At 38.9% G+C, this 24,085-nt stretch overlaps 1 protein-coding gene and 1 long non-coding RNA gene across 3 annotated transcripts in view; both read right to left on the reverse strand.

The window, feature by feature from the left end:
• Positions 1–24,085, reverse strand: part of LOC146399544 (uncharacterized) — a 345,027-nt gene that overhangs the window by 234,767 nt on the left and 86,175 nt on the right. The gene's annotated exons all lie outside the window — the stretch shown is intronic.
• SPAG6 (sperm associated antigen 6) overlaps positions 1–24,085 on the reverse strand; it is a 75,495-nt gene that overhangs the window by 31,557 nt on the left and 19,853 nt on the right. Inside the window, exons 3-4 of one of the 2 annotated variants that reach the window (NM_001159312.1) lie at positions 20,193–20,359; positions 16,335–16,518 (exon numbers count right to left, since the gene is read on the reverse strand). The exons of the other annotated variant lie outside the window; for it this stretch is intronic. Coding sequence (NP_001152784.1) covers positions 16,335–16,518; positions 20,193–20,359 — 351 coding nt within the window. The remainder of the gene's footprint in view (positions 1–16,334; positions 16,519–20,192; positions 20,360–24,085) is intronic. 2 annotated transcript variants of the gene reach the window in all.

Raw genomic sequence — 24,085 nt, forward strand, 5'->3', positions numbered from 1 at the left:
AATAACAAGTTCTATTTGGCCTCCCGAGTACCTTGCTGTTAAGGAACAGAGGCAGCCTCCTCTGTGGGACTGTGACAAGCTCAGGACAACTTTCAACTTAATTTTTAAAACAAAAAGAGACACGGATAAAAGGGAGGACTTCTAAGATAAACATTCATAAAATTACTAGTATCCAAAGCTGGATGAATGGAACATTAGAGATGGCGCTACATTGACCAGAGGGGAAGAGCAGAGTCAGGAAAACCCATCAGTGCATAATGGGTGCAGCTGTAACAGGTAAAACTAGGTACCCTGGGCAAAGGTGACTTTGCTTTAAAGGGCTCACAGTGGCCTTAACCCCATCCTCTCAATTGTTATGGCTGTTTGTTTAGATCGGGGGTGGTAAACACAGGGCCCAGGCAAAAAGCTAAAATACGTGAAGCCAGAAGGTATCAGACAATGACTGAGTGAGGGGCACAGTAAACAGGAAACGTATCCGTACTAGTTACAAGAAGCAGCAACTACCTGGCTTCAGCCCAGCACTGCTGTGTGGGAATATAGGCTAAAGCTGTCATATCTTTGGATTTTTTAGAAGGCAGACATTTGATTTTTAATGTAAAATTGCCTGGTTTTCAAGTTTTGGCAACTTTAAAAAAACAAAACACTGGCCAAATAAAACACATTCATTATTTCACAACCCTAGGCTTAAACCTTACACCTTCTAAAATGAGCTGTGGGGGGGGGGCTTCCTGGATGTGGGAAGGGGACATTCTTTCTACTTTTGATTCCTGAAGACATGTTTCAAAGTCATAAAGGAAGAACCGCTATAGTGGTTATAAAGAAAATTCAGAGGTGAATTCCAAGAAATTGATGAAAACCAAAAAACTGACCTGCAAAAAAAAAAGGATTAGTCTAAACATATATTATGCACATAGAAAAAAAAAGTAAGGTTATCAAAGGGGAAAGAGGTAGAAGTGTTAAATTAGGAATTTGGGATTAAGATCTACACTCTATTATATATAAAATAGATAACCAACAAGGACCTACTGTATAGCACAGGGAACAATACTTAATATTTTTTAATAATCTATAAGGAAAAAGAATCTATATACATGTATATGTATAACTGAATGACTTTGCTGTGTACCCGAAACTATTAGAACATTGTAAATCAACCATACTTCAATTAAAAAAAAGCAAAAAATATGATACTTTTTCTGCTCATAATGAAGATGTAGGAGGAAAGACTGAGCAAAATTAAGCGATCCGTCATGAGAACTCCTAAAAAGGACTCAAAATGAAGAGGTTCTCCAAAAGGAAAAAAGAAAGGAAAAAATGTATTTCTCACATTAATTCAAAAATAATTAGGCAAATCAAACATCTCAGGAACTCTAATTCCTTTTAGCTTTGTTGCTTTTTTAAAGTGTATTTTATTGAAGTATAGCTCATTTACAATGTTGTGTTAATTTCTACTGCACAGGAGTTCCCCTCATGGCTCAGTGGTAAAGAACCCGATAGTATCCATGAGGACATGGGTTCAATACTGGCCTTGCTCAGTGGTTAAGGATCCGGCATTGCCATGAGCTGTGGTGTAGGTCACAGACGCAGCTCAGTTCAGCGTTGCTGTGGCTGTAGTGTAGGCTGTCAGCCACAGCTCTGATTCAACCCCTAGCTGGAAAGTCTATATGCTGCAGGTGTGGCCCTAAAGAGCAAAAAAGAAAAAAAAAAAGTCTACCATAGAGCAAAGTGATTAGTTATTCACATATTCTTTTTCATATTCTTTTCCATTATGGTTTATTATAGGATATTGAATATGGTTACCTGTGCTATACAATAGGACCTTGTTTATCCATTCTACATATAATAATTTGCATCCGCTAACCCCAAACTTCCAATCCATCCCTTCCCCACCTCTCCTCTCCTTTGTCAACCACAAGTCTGTTCTCTATATCTATGAGTGTGTTTCTGGTTCATAGATAAGTTCATTTGTATCATATTTTAGATTCCACATGTAAGTGCTATCATATGGTATTTGTCTTTCTGATTTACTCACTTAGAATGATAATCTCTAGATCCATCCGTGTTGCTGCAAATGGCATTATTTCATTATTTCTATGTCTGAGTAGTATTTCATTGTATATATGTAACACATCTTTACCCATTCCTCTGTTGATGGACATTTAGGCTGTTTCCCTGTCTTAGCTATTATAAATAGTGCTGCTATAAACACCAGGGTAGGAGTTCCTGTCGTGGCGTGGTGGTTAACGAATCCGACTAGGAACCATGAGGTTGCAGGTTCGATCCCTGGCCATGAGCTGTGGTGTGAGTTGCAGATGTGGCTCGAATCTCGTGTGTTGCTGTGGCTCTGGCGTAGGCCTGTGGCTATAGCTCTGATTACCCCCTAGGATGTGGGAACCTCCATATGCCACAGGAGCAGCTCAAAAAAAGACAGAAAAAAAAAAAAAAATCCACCAGGGTACATGTATCTTTTTGAATTATAGTTGTCTCCAGATATATGCCCAGAAGTGCAATTGCAACTTTATTTTTGGTTTTTTGAAAAACCTTCATACTGTTTTCCATAGTCACTGGACCAACTTACATTCCCACCAACAATGTAAGAGGGTTCCTTTTTCTCCATGACCCCTCTAGCATTTGTTATTTGTGGACTTGATAATGATGGCCATTCTGACTGGTGTGAGGTGATACCTTGTTGTAGTTTTGATTTGCATTTCTCTCATAGTGATGATGGGCATCTTTTCATGTGCTGACTTTATTGACTTTTAATTTATTTTCCCAAAGACTATCTTTAATTCACTGTTTTAAAGCCCTACAAAGAGTTATATTTTGTTTCATTAAAAATAAAGTTATAAATCATCATTTCTTTACATTTAGGTGGCCCTATTTATCAGTTTAAAGATAGGCTGGTTTTGCATATGGCTGTAAAACACATAACCATATCACTGCAAAATCTTTTGGATATAAAGCAGATTTAAAAGTACTTTTAGTATTTGGCTACCACTTATGATGTTAATCATATGTTATAATAATCAGTCATCTCATTCAACCAAAATTTTCATGATTCAGTACAACTGCAGAAAAAACAAATATAGAGTTGCAATCACCAAAGCTGACTATATACTGACCAGACTCAGTATGATTTTAGGAATGTCACTTCCAAAGTAGAAGAAAACGATCTAGTTTTTGTTCTAATTCAGCTATTTACAACCGGCTTAGTAGATACTGCTATCACACCAAACTTAACAGGAAACCTTTTGTAATCTCATAGTTTCTGTAGGTCAGGAATCTGGGAGCAGCTTGGCTGTGTGGTTCAGGCTGTGACCTCGCACTACGTTGCAATCGAGCTGTCAGCGAGGGCTGCCGTTCTGAGACTTGACTGGGTCTCCAGGGTGGGAGATGATGGTCTCCACCCACGGGAAAGCTGGAAGAAGCCTTCAGTTCCTCCACATTTCTGGACCTTTCCATAGGCTGTTCATGCCAAGACTTCCTCCCAGGGGGAGTGATCCAGAGGAGAGACACCAAGGCAAAAGCTGCAGTCTGTTCATCATCTAGCCTCAGAAGTGACATACTGTCACTTCTGCTGTATTTCCTTGGCACAGCGTGGCACGAAACTACACAAGGATGTGAACAGGAGGAGGCAGGCATGGAAGCCGGCTACACCGACACACCTGGGAGAGGCAACAGCCTTCCTTAGGTAACAATGGCTCACAAGAGCTAGAATTCTGAGCTGAGAAACCGACACCTCCAATTATCGGTGGGAGTGAGAAATGGTGGAGGGAATTTGCATATTGTTAGAAAAAGTCCAATATGATTTTTATTTATCCCCATCCCCAAAAATGTCATCTCTCCTACTCATCATTTCCACACCACTTCTCTCCACTCAGTTTTCAGAGCCACGCGCCTAACACATATGGGCTGAGTGTTTGAGAGATTAAGGGTTAGCATATATACATATGCTTTGAAGGTTGAATCATTCTGGCTCTGTTAAAAAGTCAAGTGAGTCAAATAAACCATTGATCTGGAGCTAATGGGACCTTAGTAAGAAATTACAATCAGCTGGATGGATGGCACACTTATACACGGCTCAAGTATTAAAAAAAAACAGCTTCGAAATAAGGTAAGGAAATGCCAAAAAGAGATAAGAGAAGATGGGAAAAGGTGAAGACTTGGGTATGGCTTGGAAAATAACAGATAGCATAAGATACAAAGCAATTTTCAAAACCCCAACTTTAGCAACTTTTAGTTTTATAACTACATGACAGCTGAGACCAAGCTAAAGAGAAAAAAGGCAAAAACTGCAGAGAGGGTCTGGAGTGTTCCTGTAATGAAGAAAACAATAAATTGCTTGGAATCAGATCTTTACAGAATATATTTTTTATATCTAGAAATGTTTCCATTTGTTTCCACTTGCTTTGTATAATGTTGTAACCATACTTGTAGTTTCACTCCAACTACAACCTGCCTCATGCTTAAAAAACAAACAAAAAAACCCAAAAACCAACCAACAAACAAAACCCAACAAAAACCCCGTAAATGGAAAATGCAGACTTTATTATTCAAACTTTCAAACTCCACTGGCATTCTCTGCTCCAGCCAGTTTTGGATAGGTCCCTGCCTTCAAGGAGCTCAGGCTGACCAGGAGGCTAAAGAGTAAACAGTTATTATCGGTATTTCAAGGGAATTTTCTAGGAGAACACAAAGGAGAGAGGAAACAGTAACAAAACACTGGATTGTGAGAAAAGTTTACATGGGGTTTTTATACAAGGGGTCCCCAGTCAGCAGTCCTTGGTGTGACTCCCTCCTTGAAACTACCTATGGGCTTCCACCAAACACTTTGATTCCTGAGGATGAGCTGGTCCAACGTTGTGAATAATTGCATAATATCCCACTGAGTAAATACGCCATAATTCACTTAACCACCCCCCTTCCCCCATTCAGGACACTTAATTGTTTGGTTTTGGGTTTTGCCATTTATTAAGTACAGCACAATGAACCTCTTTATGAGTTAAGATTATCTATTAGTTACATACCAAATAACCCAAACTCAGCAGCTAAAACAACAACATCTATTATCTCACATTCTCTGTGGGTCAGGAATCCAGGAACAGCATAGCTGCACGGTTCAGGCTTAAGAGTTTCTCGTGAAGTTGCTGTCACACTGTCAGCTGGGGTTGCAGTTATCTGAAGGCACAAATGGGGCAGGATCTGCTTCCAATCTCACTCATATGATTCCAGGATGCTCCTGTATCTTGCTGGTTGTTGGGGAGACCTCAGTTCCTTGTGACATGGGCCTTTCCATAGGCTGCCTGAGTATCCATAGGTTTACTGGAGTGTCACAGTAGCTGGCTTCCCGCAGAGCAAGCGATGAGACACCCCAAGACAGAAGCCTCAATCTTGGATAGTTGGTCACCTCTTCTCAGAAGTGACATACCATCACTTCTGCTGCATTCTAGGGGTAATACAGACCATCCTAGTATGGTGTGGGAAGGGACTATGCAGGGCATGGATGCCAGGACACAGGATCTTTGAGGGGTGATTTGGAGGCTGGTCCTACATTCGTACATATATAAATAACTTCACAGGTTATACAAACATACATATGTTTGTATGTATGTGCATACATGTATGCATTTACTTAAGATAGAGGCTCAGAGGTAAAGTTACTGAGGGGAAGAGTGTTGACATTTTTTGAGGTTCTTGATATTTTTAGATCAGACCTTGTGAAACTGCTGTTTTTTAAATCAAAACAATCAAATATAGGCAGTTTCATATAGGTCAATCTCTTATGCACTGCAAGATCATCTGGCAGTTCGGTCACTAATATAATAAAGTACATTTCAGTCCTTACAATGTGATTGCTGGAAGTTGGCTCATCATCTGCTTTTCCCCAAATGGTATGTTTAGTTCCATATTCCTTAACACTGCATGCTACTGTGTCGTTACACTGATTAATATTAATAAAATAATAATAAAATTAACTGTGACTTTTTGAGACTACAGCGTCACCACATTGCTTTTTAACAAAAAAACTAAAAAAAAAAACAAAAACAAAAACTAAATTCCAAGTCAGTGATGTCCAGTAGGAATGTGAGCCACATATACAATTAAAATTTTTCTAATAGCCACATTTAAAAAGTAAAAAGAAATAGGTGAGATCAATTTTAATAATATACACTGTTTAACACATATCCAAAATATTATAGTTTCAACATGCAATCAATAATTTAATTTTTTTTCTTTTTTGCTTTTTAGGGTCATACCTAGAGTATATGGAAGTTCCCAGACTAGGGGTCTAATCGGAGCTACTGCCGCTGTCCTACACCACAGCCACAGCTGCAGCCACAGCAATGCAGGATACGAGCCATGTCTGCGACCTATACCACAGCTCACGGCAATACTGGATCCTTAACCCACTGACCAAGACCAGGAATCGAACCGACATCCTCATGGATCCTAGTTGGGTTCATTAACTGCTGAGCCATGAAGGGAACTCCAATAATTTAAATTTGTAATGAGATATTTTACATTCTTTTTTCATATCAAGTCTAAATAGCCAGTGTATATTTCATATTTACAGCATGTCTCAATTTAGCTGCTAAATTTTCATTGTAAATACTTGATCTCAATTTCTTGGGATAGACTATGATGGAAGATAATATAAGAAAAGGAAGATATATATACATACGAGTAGGTCACTTTGCTGTAGAGCAGAAATTGGCACAACACTGTAAATCAACTATATTTTAATTTAAAAATTAAAATAAATTCTTGATCTGTAATACTTAGATTTCAAAAAGTTCACAGAAAAGGTAGATTCACATACCCACATTGTTCCAATCATGCCTAAAAATCTTTCCAATAGTTGAACTGATTGTCAGTTTTAATTTTTTATTTTATTTTATTTTAATTTAATTTTAGTCTTTTTGCCTTTTCTAGAGCCACTCCCACGGCATACGGAGGTTCCAAGGCTAGGAGTCTAATCAGAGCTGTAGCTGTCAGCCTATGCCAGAGACACAGCAACGAGGGATCCGAGCCGTGTCTGTGACCTACTCCACAGCTCATGGCAATGCCAGATCCTTAACCCACTGAGCAAGGCCAGGGATTGAACCTGCAACCTCACGGTTCCCAGTCGGATTTGTTAACCACTGCGCCACAATGGGAACTCCTATCAGTTTTTAATTTATATTAATTAAAAGCAAGTAAAATTTAGTTCCTTAGACACAATAGCCACGGTTCTTTTTTTTTTTTTTTTTTTTTTTGTCGTCTTTTTGTCTTTTTAGGGCCGCTCTTGAGGCATCTGGAAGTTCCCAGGCTAGGGGCCCAATGAGAGCTGAAGCTGCTGGCCTACCCCAAAGCCACAGCAACATGGGATCCAAGTCATATCTGCAAAGTACACCACAGCTCACAGCAATACTGGATCCTTAACCCACTGAGCGAGGCCAGGGATTGAACCGGCATCCTCATGGGTGCTAGTCGGGTTCGATAACCTGCTGAGCCATGATGGGAACTCCCCCCCCCCTTTTTTTAAGGGCCTCACCCCTGGCATATGGAAGTTCCCAGGCTAGGGGTCAAACTGGAGCTGCAGCTGCCAGTCTACATCACAGCCACAGCTAAGCCAAATCTAAGCCATGTCTGCAACTACACCACAGCTCACAGCAACACCAGATACTTAACACACTGAGTGAGGCCAGGGATTGAACCCAAGTTTTCATGGATACTAGTCAGGTTCATTAGCAATAAGCCATCATGGGAACTCCCTTGCCACAGTTCAAGTGGAATATGTGACTACTGGCTGCCATATTGGTAAAACCGTAGTGTGAAATCGAAAGAGACACAAAGAGGAGTTCCCATTGAGGCTCAGTGGTTAACAAACTCGACTAGGATCCATGAGGATTCAGACAGATCCTTGCTCAGTGGATTAAGGATCTGGCATTGCCATGAGCTGTGGTTGTGGTGGCAGACATAGCTTGGATCCCGTTTTGCTGTAGCTGTGGTGTAGGCTGGCAGCTACAGCTCCGATTCGACCCCTAGCCTGGGAGCCTCCACATGCCTCAGGTGTAGCCCTAAGAAGACAAAAAAAAAAGAAAGAAAGAAAGAGAGAGAGAGAGAGAGAGAGAGAGAAAGAAAGAAAGAAAGAAAGAAAGAAAGAAAGAAAGAAAGAAAGAAAGAAAGAAAGAAAGAAAGAAAGAAAGAAAAAGAAATATTCTATGGGTAGTAATACAATTATGACACAAATGGTCAAATAATTTTTCAAGGTTAGAGATGCTGCCTTGAAGAAAAATCTTTGATGCAATTTACTTATACTACATTTTTGTAGCAATCTGGTTCATTCATCTAAAACCACAGACAAGAGCAAAGAAGCCTAAAAAATTAAGTGTACAGAATCAGTCAGACAACACAGTAATTATACAGCAATTATTTTCCTGTAGACCATGGATTTTTTTAATTTATGGTAAAATAAGATGATGAATATGACTTATTTCAGGGTACAATTCTTATACTAACAAGTCCTAAGCATTCAATAACTAAACTCTCTTGTAGATGTTTGTGAAATGCTTAATTGGAGTACTTTAAAATTTCAGTCAAGTATGCGATAGCTAACATATTTCCTGAAATTTAAATGTAAATGAAAGTGTTTTTTCTCTTAATACCTAAAAGGTGGAAGGAAGATTTATACATTAGCAACTGGAAAATAAACCAAGTTTGAGAAATAATTTTGTTCACACAAAATATTGTACGGTGCCCTCTTCAAATGAGGTTTATTTCCAAACCACGAGATACCAATATCCTTCTCTTTATTGAGCCAGCACAAACACACATAGTGACACTTCCCCCACAGGTATTTGCACTAAACAGAAAACAAAGTCTCAGATTCAAAGAACGTTAAGATGCCAAGTGGTGGAGAAGTATTTTGTGAAATAAAGGGCTTTCCTACCTCCTACAATGGCATTATCAATGTCATTTCCTCCTTTTATTTCTGTGCCCAAAGTCTGTTCAGAGATCATCTTGATTTAACAATGTTCCTCAGAGGAAAGTAAAGATTCCCCTTTCTGCCACTGCCCAAAAAGGTAACTCATGATTCATCTTTCACTTGGTCCAGTGTAGAATCACCCTCTATATTATACACACTCTGAAGACAATATTACACACATGTGTACAATGTTTGCCCAACTGTCTGGATGACTTTTATGCTCATTGCATCAATTTTTCTATCTTAGATTGTAAAGTCTTAGAGGTGTGATGTTAGCCAATTGATTTTACTTTGTTCAGTAAAAGAGACATGATAGGAGTTCCCATTGTGGCTCAGTAGGTTAAGAACCTGACATAGTGTCCATGGGGATTCAGGTTCAATCCCTGACCTCTCTCAGTGGGTTAAGGATCTGGCATTGCCACAGCACCGTGTAGGTCGCAGATGCAGCATGGATCTGGCAGCTGCAGCTCTGATTCAGCCCCTAGCCTGGAACTTCCATGTGCCACAGGTGCAGCCATAAAAAGAAAAAAACAAACAAACATGATAATACGGGTGTCTCAAATACTTTTTGTTTTAAATTGACTTTTTTTGTGTGTGTGTGTATGTTTGTCTTTTTAGGGCTGCACCCATGGCATATGGAGGTTCCCAGGCTAGGGGGTGAATCGGAGCTGTAGCCACCAGTATGCCAGAGCCACAGCAACTCTGGATCGGAGCCACATCTGCAACCTATACAACAGCTCATGGCAACACCAGATCCCCAAAACACTGAGTGAGGCCAGGGATTGAACCCACGTCCTCATGGATGCTAGCTGGGTCATTAACTGCTGAGCCATGACAGGAACTCCTCAAATACTTTTTGATCATAACAGTGATGACGATGGAGATGACGGAATTGTTTGCTAGCCTTATAAATAAAGTTGTAGGTCTCGGTGACTTAGGTATCTGAGATTACAGAACTATATTTTATTGTTCCATATTCTGAATTCTAAGAAAATGCAAAGAAAAAAATAAAGCTTAGAAGATTTTGTTAATCGAAAGTTTGTAACTCCAGGAACTCTCTTGTGGTGCAGAGAGTTAAGGATCTGGCATTGTCACTGCAGTGGCCTGGTTGCTACTGTGGCATGGATTCAATCCCTGGCCTGGGAACTTCCACGTGCTGTGGGTATGGCCAATAAAAAAACAACACCACCCCAAACCAAAAACAAATAGCTTGTAACTTAAAAATCACAAGAAATTAAAAAAAAGGTCACATACAATTTTTTTTTTTAACCAGCATACAAACCCTAATGACTAACCAAATAGGTAAATACTGAGTAAAAGTTATAATTAAAATGTAACTTTAATACATTTGGCTTCTATATCCAAAGAACATAGAAGAAACATTCATTTTCATTTTTATCTTTTTTACCAATACCTAAATAAACAGAAAAGTATTTATAGAAATAAATATTAGGATCAAAATCGGTATAATATGTAATATGCATAATCTGAAATACATAATTTGCCTCTATGCTTATGTGTTCCTCACAAGATAAAATAAGTTCTAAAAAGAAAAAAAAATGATCCAGAAATAACATTATTATCTACAGGCATCAATAAAGTCTCTGGGGCTTTTAAAACAAATTTTAGTTACCAGGTTCTTGCCCCTTCTTCCCCATCTATCCTTATGCTAAGACGTACAGTACAAAGTCCATAATTATCTCAGATATTTGTCACTAATAGGTAGATTTTTTAAAAAGTTAATTACTGCTTCTCGAGCCTTCCACATGATGTAGACTACTGGTGTTTGGCATGAATGGCATAAGAATAGTTGCAAAAATTTGAATTTTAAAATGATTTTCTGCTTTTATCATTTCATCATCCCATACAGCATAGAAAACAATCGGGGCGTTCCCATTGTGGCTCAGTGGTTAACGAATCCGACTAGGAACCATGAAGTTGCGGGATCGATCCCTGGCCTCACTCAGTGGGTTAAGGATCCAGAGTTGCCCTGAGCTGTGGTGTAGGTCACAGATGCGGTTCAGATCCTGCCTTGCTGTGGCTCTGGCGTAGGCTGGCAGCTACAGCTCCGATTAGACCCCTAGCCTGGGAACCTCCATATGCTGTGGGAGTGAGAAAGAAAGAAAGAAAGAAAGAAAAAAAGAAAGAAAGAAAGAAAGAAAGAAAGAGACAGAGAGCGAGAGAGAGAAAGAGAGAAAGAGAGAGAGAAAGAGAGAAAGAGAAAGAAAGAAAGAAAGAAAGAAAGAAAGAAAGAAGGAAAAGGAAAGAAAGAAAACAATCGGGCTGGCCGGCTCTGTTTAGATTCCTTCCGCAGCCAAGGCATCTGAGTGCTGTTCCTCCAAGGCTGCAGCCGTCTCCTCTCCTCACTGCTACTGAGCTAGAAGGAGCATTTCTCATTTGATTTAGATTCTAAGGATATAAATCAGGTCTATAGGAGAAAGAATAGTCACAGATGTGGAAACCAGTCTGCGGGGATTAAAAAGAGAGGCGTCTGGCAAGACTTTCAGATACGACAAGGAGCTTGAACAAAGACTGATGAGCTTCCTATGCTTGCCTTTCTCACACTATAAAAAGGGAGAATCTCTGACGGGTTTTGAGTAATTGCCAAGCAGTTTTGCCATAAATTGCTGTCTGATCAGAATAAATCCTTTAACCTCTCTACTTCAGTTTCCTCATCTATAATGTGACAATTACTTTCAAATCTTTTCAATCACCTGACCAAATGTACTCCTCTTTGTCAGAATTGAAAAAGCCAAAGTTTATTCTGATACGGCAAAGGTTTACAGGAGACAGAGTTTACAAGAGACAGTATTTCTAGCTAAAGCTCCTAGACAAACACTTAAAACATGTTTTGGAGCCCAAATGTGGAGGAGCATTCCTACAAAACACCGACGTGGCTCCTCCTTCCTCAGACTGCAGCCTCGCCACTGTTCCCAGCTCCGTCCCAAGTACTCTAATTGCTGCTACACGCTCCACACAAGTTCACTGGCAGCTCCTCCACGAAGCTGTTATGCTACCACAGGCACAAGGCTAGAGTCGGGCTCCCAAGTGGGAGCAGGGGGTCCCTGGGGAGCAATGAAGCCCCTGCCCGGGCCCTCCCCATGGGAGCCCCACCATTCCTCCTGCCTCACCCCTTGTAGCTCCAAAAGCAAGACTAGTCCTTGAAAACAGGGAGAAATTTGACATCGATTCAGTAGATATATAAATAGAATAATTCTGCTGCATGGGAGAAGGTAGTAGCAAAAAGGAAGAAGAGACAAGCAATCTGAGAAGTCTATCTCATCCTTATTTAAGGAGCAGGAAAAAATGTAAATAGCTCATTTATCTTCAATGTAAGAGGTACATATTATCAAGTGAATGCAATAGCTGGTAATTCAGTCATAGTTTTGTTGGTTTTGTTGGTGGGTTTTTTGTTTGTTTGTTTGGCTGGCTGCACCCACAGCATGTAGAAGTTCTGGGACCAAGGATACAACCTGCACCAGAGCCACAACCCAAGCCACCGCAGTGACAATACTGGATCCCTAACCCACTGAGGCACCTGGGAATGCCTCAGTCATAGAAATTTAATGAGATGATTTGCACAGAGTTAAAAACAAAAAACAAAAAACAAAAAAACAAAAAGCAAAAACATGCCATATCTGGTTGTCAGCCCCTGGTTTCCTTTGGTTATCTATAAAATGCTTTAAAATCTATACATAGAAGTTACCTTTAGAAATTATACTTTTCAAATAAGGACAGGTCAGATGATGACCATTGGTTTCCCTATTCTGTTAATTATATGCTTACTTTATTTTTGTTTTCTATGCACAAATTTTTTCCTTCTATTGCCCTTAAAAATCCATTTCTTTTGTATCTTCTTGAAGGTTTATAGTTCTTAAACTGTCTAATCAAACATTTTATCACTAATACTCAGAAGGAAACACTGAACGAACCCCATTAATCTCAATACATTCCATTTTTAGGAAATCATCAGGAGAGAAATCAGGTTATTTGGAGGTAAATCGTCTATTTCCAATGACATTCAGGATGTGAAGGATGACTTACTGTTTACTAGATAACAATTCGCTTTCCTTCTGAGAAATCTATGCAGTAATCTCTTCTGGGAGCTTCTGGGTCCCAGGCCCCTAACTACTGTGAAATATTGAAATTACACTGGGAATTCCATGTGGGAGACAGATTATAGCAAGAAATTGGAATGGAATCCCTAAGACAGATCCTATTTATATACAATAATAATTTAGCCTCAGATTCAGCAAAGGGGGAGGTATGGGAAGGTTATCCAGGGGCATCTGCCTGAGAGCATATCTGTATGGTTGTCTCTTAAAGCTTTTAGGCGCCACCCTTTATTTTACTTTACTTTTATTTTATTTTTTCCTTTTGTCTTTTTAGGGCTGCACCCATGGCATATGGAGGTTCCCAGGCTAAGGGTCCAATCATAGCTACAGCTGCCAACCTACACCACAGCCACAGCAATGCCAGATCTGAGGCGAGTCTGCGACCTATACCGCAGCTCACGGCAATGCCAGATCCTCAACCCACTGAGTGAGGCCAGGGCTTGAACCCTCATCCTCATGGATACTAGTCAGGTTTGTTAACCACTGAGCCATGATGCCACGCTTACATACCATCCTTTAAAATACGCATGTTACAATCTGTTTGCTATGAAGCCCTCTGACAGTAAAATAATTACTAAATATACTCATGCAGTTTGCCCATGATAACCAGCTTCTAATTCAAAACAAGGCTGGGAGTTCCATTGTGGCTCAGTGGTTAACAAAACCGACTAGCATTCATGAGGACACAGGTTCGATCCCTGGCTTTGCTCAGTGGGTTAAGGATATGGCGTTGTGGCGAGCCCTGGTGTAGGTCACAGACGTGGCTCGGATCTGGTGTTGCTGTGGCTGTGGTATAGGCTGGCAGCTATGTTCTGATTTGACCCCTAGCCTGGGAACATCCATATGCCATGGGTGCAGCCCTCAAAAGACAAAAAAGACCAAAAAAAAAAAAAAGTGGCCTTGACGAAAAAAATGGCCTTAGTGTTCTTAATCAACATTAAACAACAGTCCTATGGTGAACCTACTTAGAAAACCAAAATCTAGATATTGAGGGATTAATTTCACTACACCAATTCAGACTCATTTTAAGCATGACAACTGTTTTCTTTCTCAAGTTACTTTTATATCAATTTATTTCTTTTTTGTCTCCAGTAGTGTCTCCATTTTAAAAACCAAATTAAACATAACCATGGAACAGCCACTTCCTATTTCTGTTTTGAATTTCTTCTTCAATACTCTTTCAAGCAATGCTTAGTGAACCTGTATGGGTTGATATACAGCTTTGGAGTCAGAGTTAAGTTTTGGTTCCACCATTAACACCTCTTCAGGTATGCTCTCTAAGTTTCACTTAACTTCCTCTCTTTAACAGGGAGGGTAATACCTACCCTGAGAGTATCTGCTGTCAAAATGAGTTAATATCCTAACGCATGCTGCACAGAGCCAGGCACACAGTAATTACTCAATTCACAGTAGCTAGTATTTTACACATACATACACACTGAAAAATCTGGAAAACAAAGAAAAATTATCCTTAATTCTATCACCCTAACAACACAAACATGTATTTCTTTGTAACTTACGTCCACATAAAAATATTTTTTATATTATAATTGTAATATACAATTTTGTCTTTTTTTCAAATTATATTCACTTTTCCATGTTATCATGTAGGATTCATAATTACCTTTTTAATTTGTTAAATGATATTCCATTAAGTAAACAACTATAATTTAAACACTAAATTCCTACCAAATATTTTAGGGGTTTTGATATTAGAAATAGTGCTACAATAACATTTGCATGAATGCATCTTCTTCATTCTGTGGGATTCTTGCCTTAGGGTGAACTCCCAAAGCAGACTTTTTCTTCTTTTTTTTTTTTTTTTTTTTTTTGCCACTTCTTGGGCCGCTCCTGCGGCATATGGAGGTTCCCAGGCTAGGAGTCTAATCAGAGCTGTAGCCACCAGCCTACGCCAGAGCCACAGCAATGCGGAATCCAAGCCGAGTCTGCAATCTACACCACAGCTCACGGCAACGCCAGATCCTTAACCCACTGAGCAAGGCCAGGGATCAAACCCGCAACCTCATGGTTCCTAGTTGGATTCATTAACCACTGAGCCACGACGGGAACTCCCAAAGCAGGCTTTTTAGAGTAACCACGAACTCTTTCATGATTTAGATTTGTTTTGCCAAACAGCTTTCCACAAGTTTATACTTGAGGCAATTCGTAGTGCCTCCACCAATGGGAATAAACTTCATCGTGTCCACTCAAACCTTCAGTATTAACACTAATATCTTATATTTATTGAATATTTACCATGTCCCAAGCACTGATCTATCTCATCATCCTCACAACAAATCTCTGAAGCAGTACGCCCCCTTTTGTAGATGAGGAAGTTAAATTTCAGAAAGTTTAAAAGCCATGTCCAAAGTTGGATAGCAACTCATTGGTAGAATGTGGACGCAAACTCAGATCCTGTCTAATGCCACAGTGCTTTTAACCACTTGGCTATCTTTCTGCTGTACTCTTTTTTTCCTCCCAAATAATAACATGTAGCAAAAACATTTTTCACTGATATTTAATATGCAGTTCTTTGATTACTAGCAAAGTTACTGTTTTTTTCATACATTTGTTTTAAAACTTTTTCTGTTGTTATTTGTTCATATTATTTAGCAATTTCTGTAAAGTGGTGGGGGTAGTTTTGTTCCCTAAGTAATTTTCACCAATCAGGTATGTCAGCACAACTCCACATGAGGGGCCCAGGTCCCTTTTGATGACTCCACTGAGCTGTCAGGTTGCAAGCAAAGATGCTCCTTCTCTCTCTCCTCTTCCTGCCCAATATGGGCTGAATACAAGTATGTTCTAGAAATATACCATGTTCATATCTTTTCCACATTATTCACTCATACAACAGGGCTCCTGGCTGGCTTGGTACACCCTACCAGAGCGAGAGTGAAGACCCAATACTGTCCCCTGAGGGGTGACGCACTCAAATAATTTTGTAACTGAACCAATTTACCAAGGTCTTTGAGTCAATCAATATCCCATTCTCTCCATATTCCCCTCACTTCATTTTCTGTCTTCAAATTTCTCTTCTGCTAAGATAAAGACTGAAATGGAGGGGTTTTTGTGTGTGTGTGGTAAATTTGTGATCCACACAACCTAACCGTTATTCAGAACTTATCCCCCCCGCCCCGTTTCATGTACAGAAACACCATTAAAACCTTATCTACAGTTTACTAAGCAAAAGCAGATTTGCCGAACTAATCTAAACTTCAATAATCCATTTTATAATAAGGAAGGCCTATTACCTGCATTATGTCTTGCAATATAGCCAAGGGCCCAGGCTGCAGCCTCTTTGACTCCAGGGTCAAAATCTTCCAAGCATATTACCAGTGTATCCAGTGCTCCACAATCTACTATCGCTTGAGCTAGTTGGGGAGAATGTTTACCAACTGCTCGTAACACAAACGCAGCTGCTTTCTTGTAAAAGCGCTACAAGGATAAATAGACAAAACTCAAAGTGAATTGAACTAAAAGTGAAAATAGACCAAAACCAACATAAAAATGACATGGATATAAAAAGGTCTCAACAGAGAGTTCCCATCATGGCTCAGCGGAAATGAATCCAACTAGAAACCATGAGATTGTAGGTTCGATCCTTGGCTTTGCTCAGTGGGTTAAGGATCTGGTGTTGCCCTGAGCCATGGTGTAGCTTGAAGACGCGGCTCAGATCTGGTGTTGCTGTGGCTCTGGTGCAGGCCAGCAGCTGTAGCTCTGATTAGACTCTTAGCCTGGGAAACTACATGTGCTGCAGGTGCGGCCCTAAAAAGCAAAAAAAAATAAATAAAAATAAAATAAAAAAGGCTCAACAACTTTTAAATATAAAAGATGAACAACTCCTGCAAAAACATTTTGATTTTTTATGTTCCCCCATTGCCTTTGTTCAGTAACTGAACTAAAATAAAGTAAGTCTAAAATTACATTTCAAATGTTTTACTCTGAAATGTGCATTTGGACATTATATCAAATAAAATATTATATTTTCCAAAAATTCATAAAAGAATGAGCTTTTATGTACGTGCATTACACTGAAAGGTATTTGTTTGCCCTACGGGAGCTCCTAGATTGTTAGCATGTGCAACCGAACTGTCACCTGACAAATTCATTTCCTTTACTTGCCCTCAGTCTCTAAGCATGACCTCAGCTAACCTTTCTGATGTCCCACGGTATCCTGAAATAACAACTATGTTCTGAGGCCCACTTAGCAATCACCAGATAAACATAACAGCAATGCATTCATGATTCATTTTAACATTTTTCCTGGCAAATAACCCAGTCCAACAGTGGAACATGTTATTTATCCCTTCTTAGAAAATGCTTTTTAAAAAGACAAATACAAATGACTTACCATCATGTGAATCTCAAGTAATGCTTCATACTTATAATATTTTCTATACTTAAATTCTATCAGCTTAAGAAATAAAATTGAAACACTAGACTTACATGTTTTTCTTCATGTAGCTGAAAAAATAAATAAATGTAGTGGAAGAATTTGACTCCACCACTCACTGTTGTTTTATGTTAGCGTGGTGACACAGTAATGGTCTCCTAACTATATCTTTCATCAATAGAACACAATTTATGTCCAATTTTTTTTTTCCTTATGGCTACACCCACAGTGCACGGAAGTTCCCAGGTCAGGGACTAAATCTGGCCACAGCTGTGACCTACGCTGCAGCTACAACAACAGATCCTTTAATCCACTGCACTGGGCCTGGGATCAAACCTGCACCTCCACAGTGACTTGAGCCACTGCAGTTGGATTCTTAACCCACTGTGCCACAGCATGAACTCCTAATGCCCTTAGATTCTCAGTTTTTCTTTTCTTACAGTAATTACTAAAAAGTGACTAGGTGATTATAGCGCCTGTTTTGAAAGCATTCTATTTGGGATAGGTTAATTCTAATAGAAAATATTAAGATTCAATAAAAATTATGAGAGAAACATACATCAAGTATATTTTAACACATCTCAAAAATTGGTATATGTTGACAGTATAAGAAATATGCTATGTTAGTAATGATGTTTTTCCCCTCATTTTTAAAATTAAAGTATAGTTGATTTACAATGCTGTGTATAACCATGTTTTGATTTGGTATATTTCTGTAGTTTCTTAAATGTCACATTTATAGACATTAAAATATTTGTTATAAAGTCTAATTTTACATGTAGCCAAATATCTAATTTATCATAAAAATTAGAATAGAGTTTTAAAGTGTTTTCTTATAACTGTGGGGAAAATGGTGATATATCTCGTCATTACTTTAAACTAATTTGACTTTTTATATTGCAGAATTTTCAGATTCACAGTTTATTGCACATCAATAGTCAATACTAACTCCACTGCCTAGAATTCACATTTTCTGATCTTATTCCCCCCCTCCTAATTCCTGCTTCCCTAAATCCCTCTTGTCTCACCTGTTCCTTAAAAGAAAGGCCCTTTAAAAAAAGAAAAAGAGAACGAAATCAGAGCTCCTACTGTGGCTCCAAAGGATCAGCAGCAGTGTCTCTGGAGCACTGGGATGCAGGTTCATCCTGGCCCAGCACATTGGGTGAGGGATCCACAGCTCAACTTGGATCTGATGTGATTCCTGGCCTGGAAACTCCATATGCCAGCAGGTGGCCAAGAAAGCAAAACCAAAACAAAACAAGAAGTAAAGAAAGGAAAAGTAAAACCAGAGGACTCTACCTCATAAAGAAGAGATTCAGTCTCCTGTGAGAAATGGGCTAAAGGACTGTTAGGGGAAGGGGAGAGAAGCCTGTGATTACTGCTTCACATTACCACTTTCTCCTTACTTCTGCCCTAGCACTTTTTGTCTCCTTATAACTAAAGGGCACACACTCATTCACACTTAGAAAACTTCTGTTGGGAACCTTCAGTGTGGAATACCAAACACAGACCCTGCTCTCAGAGAAGAAGCTAAGAGTTGACAACAGAAAGAACATCTACAAGAAAAAGAAAATTTCTGTAACTCCTCCTAAGGGATAAGACAGTCATTAGCAAATGACTCCCCAATCTAAAAATTAAGGAACATTTTAAAACAATTAGGTTCTTTTTTTTTTTTTTTTTGGTAAAATACAGGTAACATAAAACTTAGCATTTTATCCATTTTAAAGTGTACACATCAGTGGCATTTAGTGCATTCACACTGTTGTACAACTGTATCTATCTAGTTCATCACCCCAATAAGAAACCACCTACATATTAAGTAGCTACTTCTCACTCCCCCTCCCTGCAGCCCCTGGAAGGAGGCCACCACTAATCTGCTCTATGGATCTGCATATTCTGGATATTTCATATAAATGGAATCATACAATATGTAGCCTTGTCTGGCTTCTTTTCTCTTAGCTTAAGGTTTTCAAGGCTCACCCATGTTGCAGGATGTATCAGTTCTTCATTCCTTTTTATGACTCCATTATATGGCTATGTAACATTTTGTTTATCTAGGCATTCTTTGGGTTATTGCGAATAATGCCCTGAACATTTGTGTACAAATTTTGTTTGAACACCTGTTTTCAATTCTTTCAGAAATACAACTAGGAGGAGAATTGCTGGGTTGTATGGTAATTATGTTTAACTTACTGAGGAACTGCCAAACTGTTTTCCACAGCAGCTGCACCATTTTATACTTCTCCACATCTTCACTAGCACTTGTTATGTTCCTTTTTTTTTTTTTTTAATCTTTTTTTCCCCCTTTCTCTTATTATTTTGGCCATCCTGGTAGGTAGAGTGCTATCTCATTACGGTTTTGATTTGCATTTCCTAATGACTAATGCTGTTGAGTATCTTTTTGTGTTGGCTATTTGTACATTTTCTTTGGATAAAGTCTATGCAAGTCCTTTGCCCGTTTTTTATACTGTTTGTCCTTTGGTTACACAAATAGGAATCTGTATAAGTCCATTAAAATTTTTAATGTTTTCTCCTTATATCAACAGTAATGGAGAAAAGTTGACTATTAGTCCCAAAGAAAAATACCCTAAAGAACTGAAGATTGTATTAACATCCTAATAATTCTATGTCTACAAGCTTGCAACTGTACCCAAGCTATCAAATTTTTTTAATCCAAAACAAAAAACACATAACTTATTTTTAAAAAAATTCTTACATTCTGCTCTGCCAGTGAATAAACAAGCTGGGGAAGAATGTCACCCTTCACAACTGCTTCTGCTAGGTCATCATTGTAATTAGCCAGTCTCCCCAGAGCCAAAGCAGCAGTCTGTTGAATTGTTGGGACCACATCCAGAAGAAGAGGCCTCAGCAAAGACATTACACCTGAATTCAGAAAAAACGGAAATCAGCAAAATTTAAATTAAAAAATATACAATTCAGCATATATGCAGATAGGAAAATTAAGGGAAAAGTATCAGTAAAAAAAAAAATTCACTAAAAACGAATGAGATATTAAGCAGCATCTCACTGGCCAATATATAAAACAATTATCAAATCAGCAGCAAGAAAATAAGAAAAGTTTTAGAGAGTCAGAGTTTAAATCCCTGATATGGCAAACACTGGCTATGTGATGTCATGAGGAACCCAGAGAGGGGCTGTGGAGCCTGTAGCAGAATGCCTACCGAGCACCTGCTAGGGGTCGAGGAGGGGTGTTGGGGAGCTGTGTTCCCTTCAACAAAGCCTTTGCAAATCCAGTCTTTCAGGGCTCAGTTCAGTCCCTTCCTCAGTCAGGTCTTCCATTTGTTTTTTCTCTGATTCCAACTAAAACTAGAGTTTATTACAGAAATTTTATCAGGATCTCTTTCAGGGCCAAGGGAGCTAGGAGGACCATTTGTCTAGGGTCTCACATTAATAAAGGGCTGCAAAGATTTCTGACATTATCTCCAAATAAATAAATTCTTTGAGATAAGCAAGTGTATCAAATTACTAGTTCTTATAATATTCATTCTATGGCTGAATACATACTAGGAATATCACAACAACAACAATAAAAGCAGCTTATATTATATATTATTACGTGTTTGAACTGTTATTAGAACTTGTTTTCCTTATTAATTCACTCAACTCTCATAGCAAACCTATAAAGTAGGCCCTATTTTTTTGGGGGGGGGTCTCCTTAGGGCCGCACCTGCGACATATGGAAGTTCCCAGGCTAGGGGTTGAATGGGAGCTGTAGCCACTGGCCTACACCACAGCTCAGAGCAACGCTGGATCCTTAACCCACTGAGCAAGGCCAGGGGTCAAACCTGCGTCCTCAGGAATGCCAGTCACATTCATTTCTGCTGAGCCATGATGGGAACTCTGATGTAGCTCCTATTATAATGTCTGTTTTACAGATGTGGAAATGGTGGCTGAGAAAGGTTAGGGAAATTGTCATATAAAATGAGGTGCAAGTTTACAAACTCAGACATTCTTTATTGATACTTAATAAGTAATACGTATGGAAAATTGAGGAGGTGGGGAAAAATGATTGCATTTGGGTCATTTTACTGATATTCCAACTCTATTTTTACTTACTATAAAATGTGCATAATAGTCAACTGCTATTTGTGCTTTAATGATGGTGTTTTACTCTAAGATTACAAAAAAGGTAATGACAGAGTTCAGACTAGAACAAAATAATTTACAGCAGGATATTCAACGTGATGTTATTACATCTTTTCTGTTTCTTTTATTTTTTTCTCATTCTTTCCTTTTTTTTAATAATTTTTTTATTTTCCCACTGTACAGCAAGGGGGTCAGGTTATCCTTAGATGTATACATTACAATTACATTTTTTCCACCACCCTTTGTTCTGTTGCAACATGAGTATCTAGACAAAGTTCTCAATGCTACTCAGCAGGATCTCCTTGTAAATCTATTCTAAGTTGTGTCTGATAAGCCCAAGCTCCCGATCCCTCCCACTCCCTCCCCCTCCCATCAGGCAGCCACAAGTCTCTTCTCCAAGTCCATGATTTTCTTTTCTGAGATGTTCATTTGTGCTGGATATTAGATTCCAGTTATAAGTGATATCATATAGTATTTGTCTTTGTCTTTCTGGCTCATTTCACTCAGGATGAGATTCTCTAGTTCCATCCATGTTGCTGCAAATGGCATTATGTCATTCTTTTTTATGGCTGAGTAGTATTTCATTGTGTATATATACCACATCTTCTGAATCCAATCATCTGTCGATGGACATTTGGGTTGTTTCCATGTCCTGGCTATTGTGAATAGTGCTGCAATGAACATGCGGGTGCATGTGTCTCTTTTAAGTAGAGTTTTATCCGGATAGATGCCCAAGAGTGGGATTGCGGGGTCATGTGGAAGTTCTATGTATAGATTTCTGAGGTATCTCCAAACTGTTCTCCATAGTGGCTGTACCAGTTTACATTCCCACCAGCAGTGCAGGAGGGTTCCCTTTTCTCCACAGCCCCTCCAGCACTTGTTATTTGTGCTCTTTTAATTTTTTTAAGGTTTAAACACCCCTTAGTGTCTTCAACAACTTAAGATTCTGCATTTATTTATTTATTTATGTCTTTTTAGAGTTGCACCCATGGCTATGGAGGTTCCCAGGCTAGGGGTCGAACCTTTATCCTCATGGATACTGGCCAGATTTGTTTCCACTGAGCCACAACGAGAACTCCCTATTACATCTTTTCTTTAAAAACATACCCCAGTGACCTATAAAAGTGAATACATATCACATATATTCTTTTCTAGCCAGAAAAACATGAAATAGAATAAAAGAAAAATATTTACAATAATATTTGGGATCAGGCAAAATAAGTAAACAGTGCCACCGAATAACATAAGCAGGGGATGATGACGCTTATCACAGAAACACCGAATGATGTGACCTACAGCTTTCCGTAATCCCCACTTTCCTTTATTGATCATTTTTATGTCTAAGTCAGCTTGGTTAGATCATTTTATGTAAGGCCACTGATGCAAGTTTGCATCCTGCTCAGGCTGGATAACTTTGCAGGAACACAGCCCTCTTCCTTTCATGCCTGGGTCAAGTTCATGTTAAACAAATCAACATGTCCATGTGCATAAGTGCTGCCTATATTATTTTTTAAAGAGACAATTTATGAAATATCTCAACAAAAAGTTTAAAGCACAGAATAGGGCATTAGAATGACCACTAAACGTTAACATAGATTCCTTCTAAAAAGTTGGATCTAAAACAATTTGTTGATCTCTTCTTTGTAGTTGCTTTATTACTGAAGTTTTTAATAGTGGTAATATATATATAACATAAAAATTACCATTATAATCATTTTGAGGGGGTACAAATCAGTGACATTAAACATATTTACGATGGCGTTTAATCATCACCACTATCTAGGAATGTTAAACTGCTTTCCTTACACTGCTTTCCTTACACTGCATCACCTTACACTCCCACGAGCAAAGTACAAGGGTTGAAAGTGCTCCCCAAACTCACCAACACTTACTGTTTTTTTTTAGACTAGCCATAGGTATAAAGTGCTATCTCCTTGTGTTTGATTTTTATTTCCCTAGCACGCTGTGATGATGGTGTATGTGCTTATTGGTCTTTTGTACTTCTTCTTTGTTGAAATGCCTATGTAAGTCCTATGCCCATTTTTTAAGTGGGTTGGATTTCTTTTTGTTGTTGAGTATAACTTGATTTTTTGTTGTTGCTGTTATTTTAGGGCCGCACCCATGGAATATGGAAGTTCCCAGGCTAGGGATCTAATCAGAGCTGTAGCCACCGGCCACACCACAGCCACAGCAACGCAGGATCTGAGCTGCATCTGCGACCTACACCACAGCTCACAGCAACACCAGATCCTTAATCCGCTGAGTGAGGCCAGGGATCGAACCTGTGTCCTCATGGATTCTAGTCAGGTTTGTTAACCGCTGAGTCACAAAGGGGACCCCCCCCCCAACTTGATATTTTTTATAATGAATATGCACCATTTTAAATAAAACAAGTCAATATTTTAAAAAGGAAAAGTTAAATTTGTTAACATATATTCAAAGTTTCATAATAAATATGTTAATGAAGCCAAAAAATATAAAGTGTAAGTATGCTTAGAACAG

This window comes from Sus scrofa, chromosome 10 (genome assembly GCF_054392235.1).
Source record: "Sus scrofa isolate SSC_HxYL_T2T_F1_AM1 chromosome 10, Sscrofa_HxYL_maternal_Yorkshire_Landrace_v2.0, whole genome shotgun sequence".
In the NCBI taxonomy this organism is placed as follows: domain Eukaryota; kingdom Metazoa; phylum Chordata; class Mammalia; order Artiodactyla; family Suidae; genus Sus; species Sus scrofa.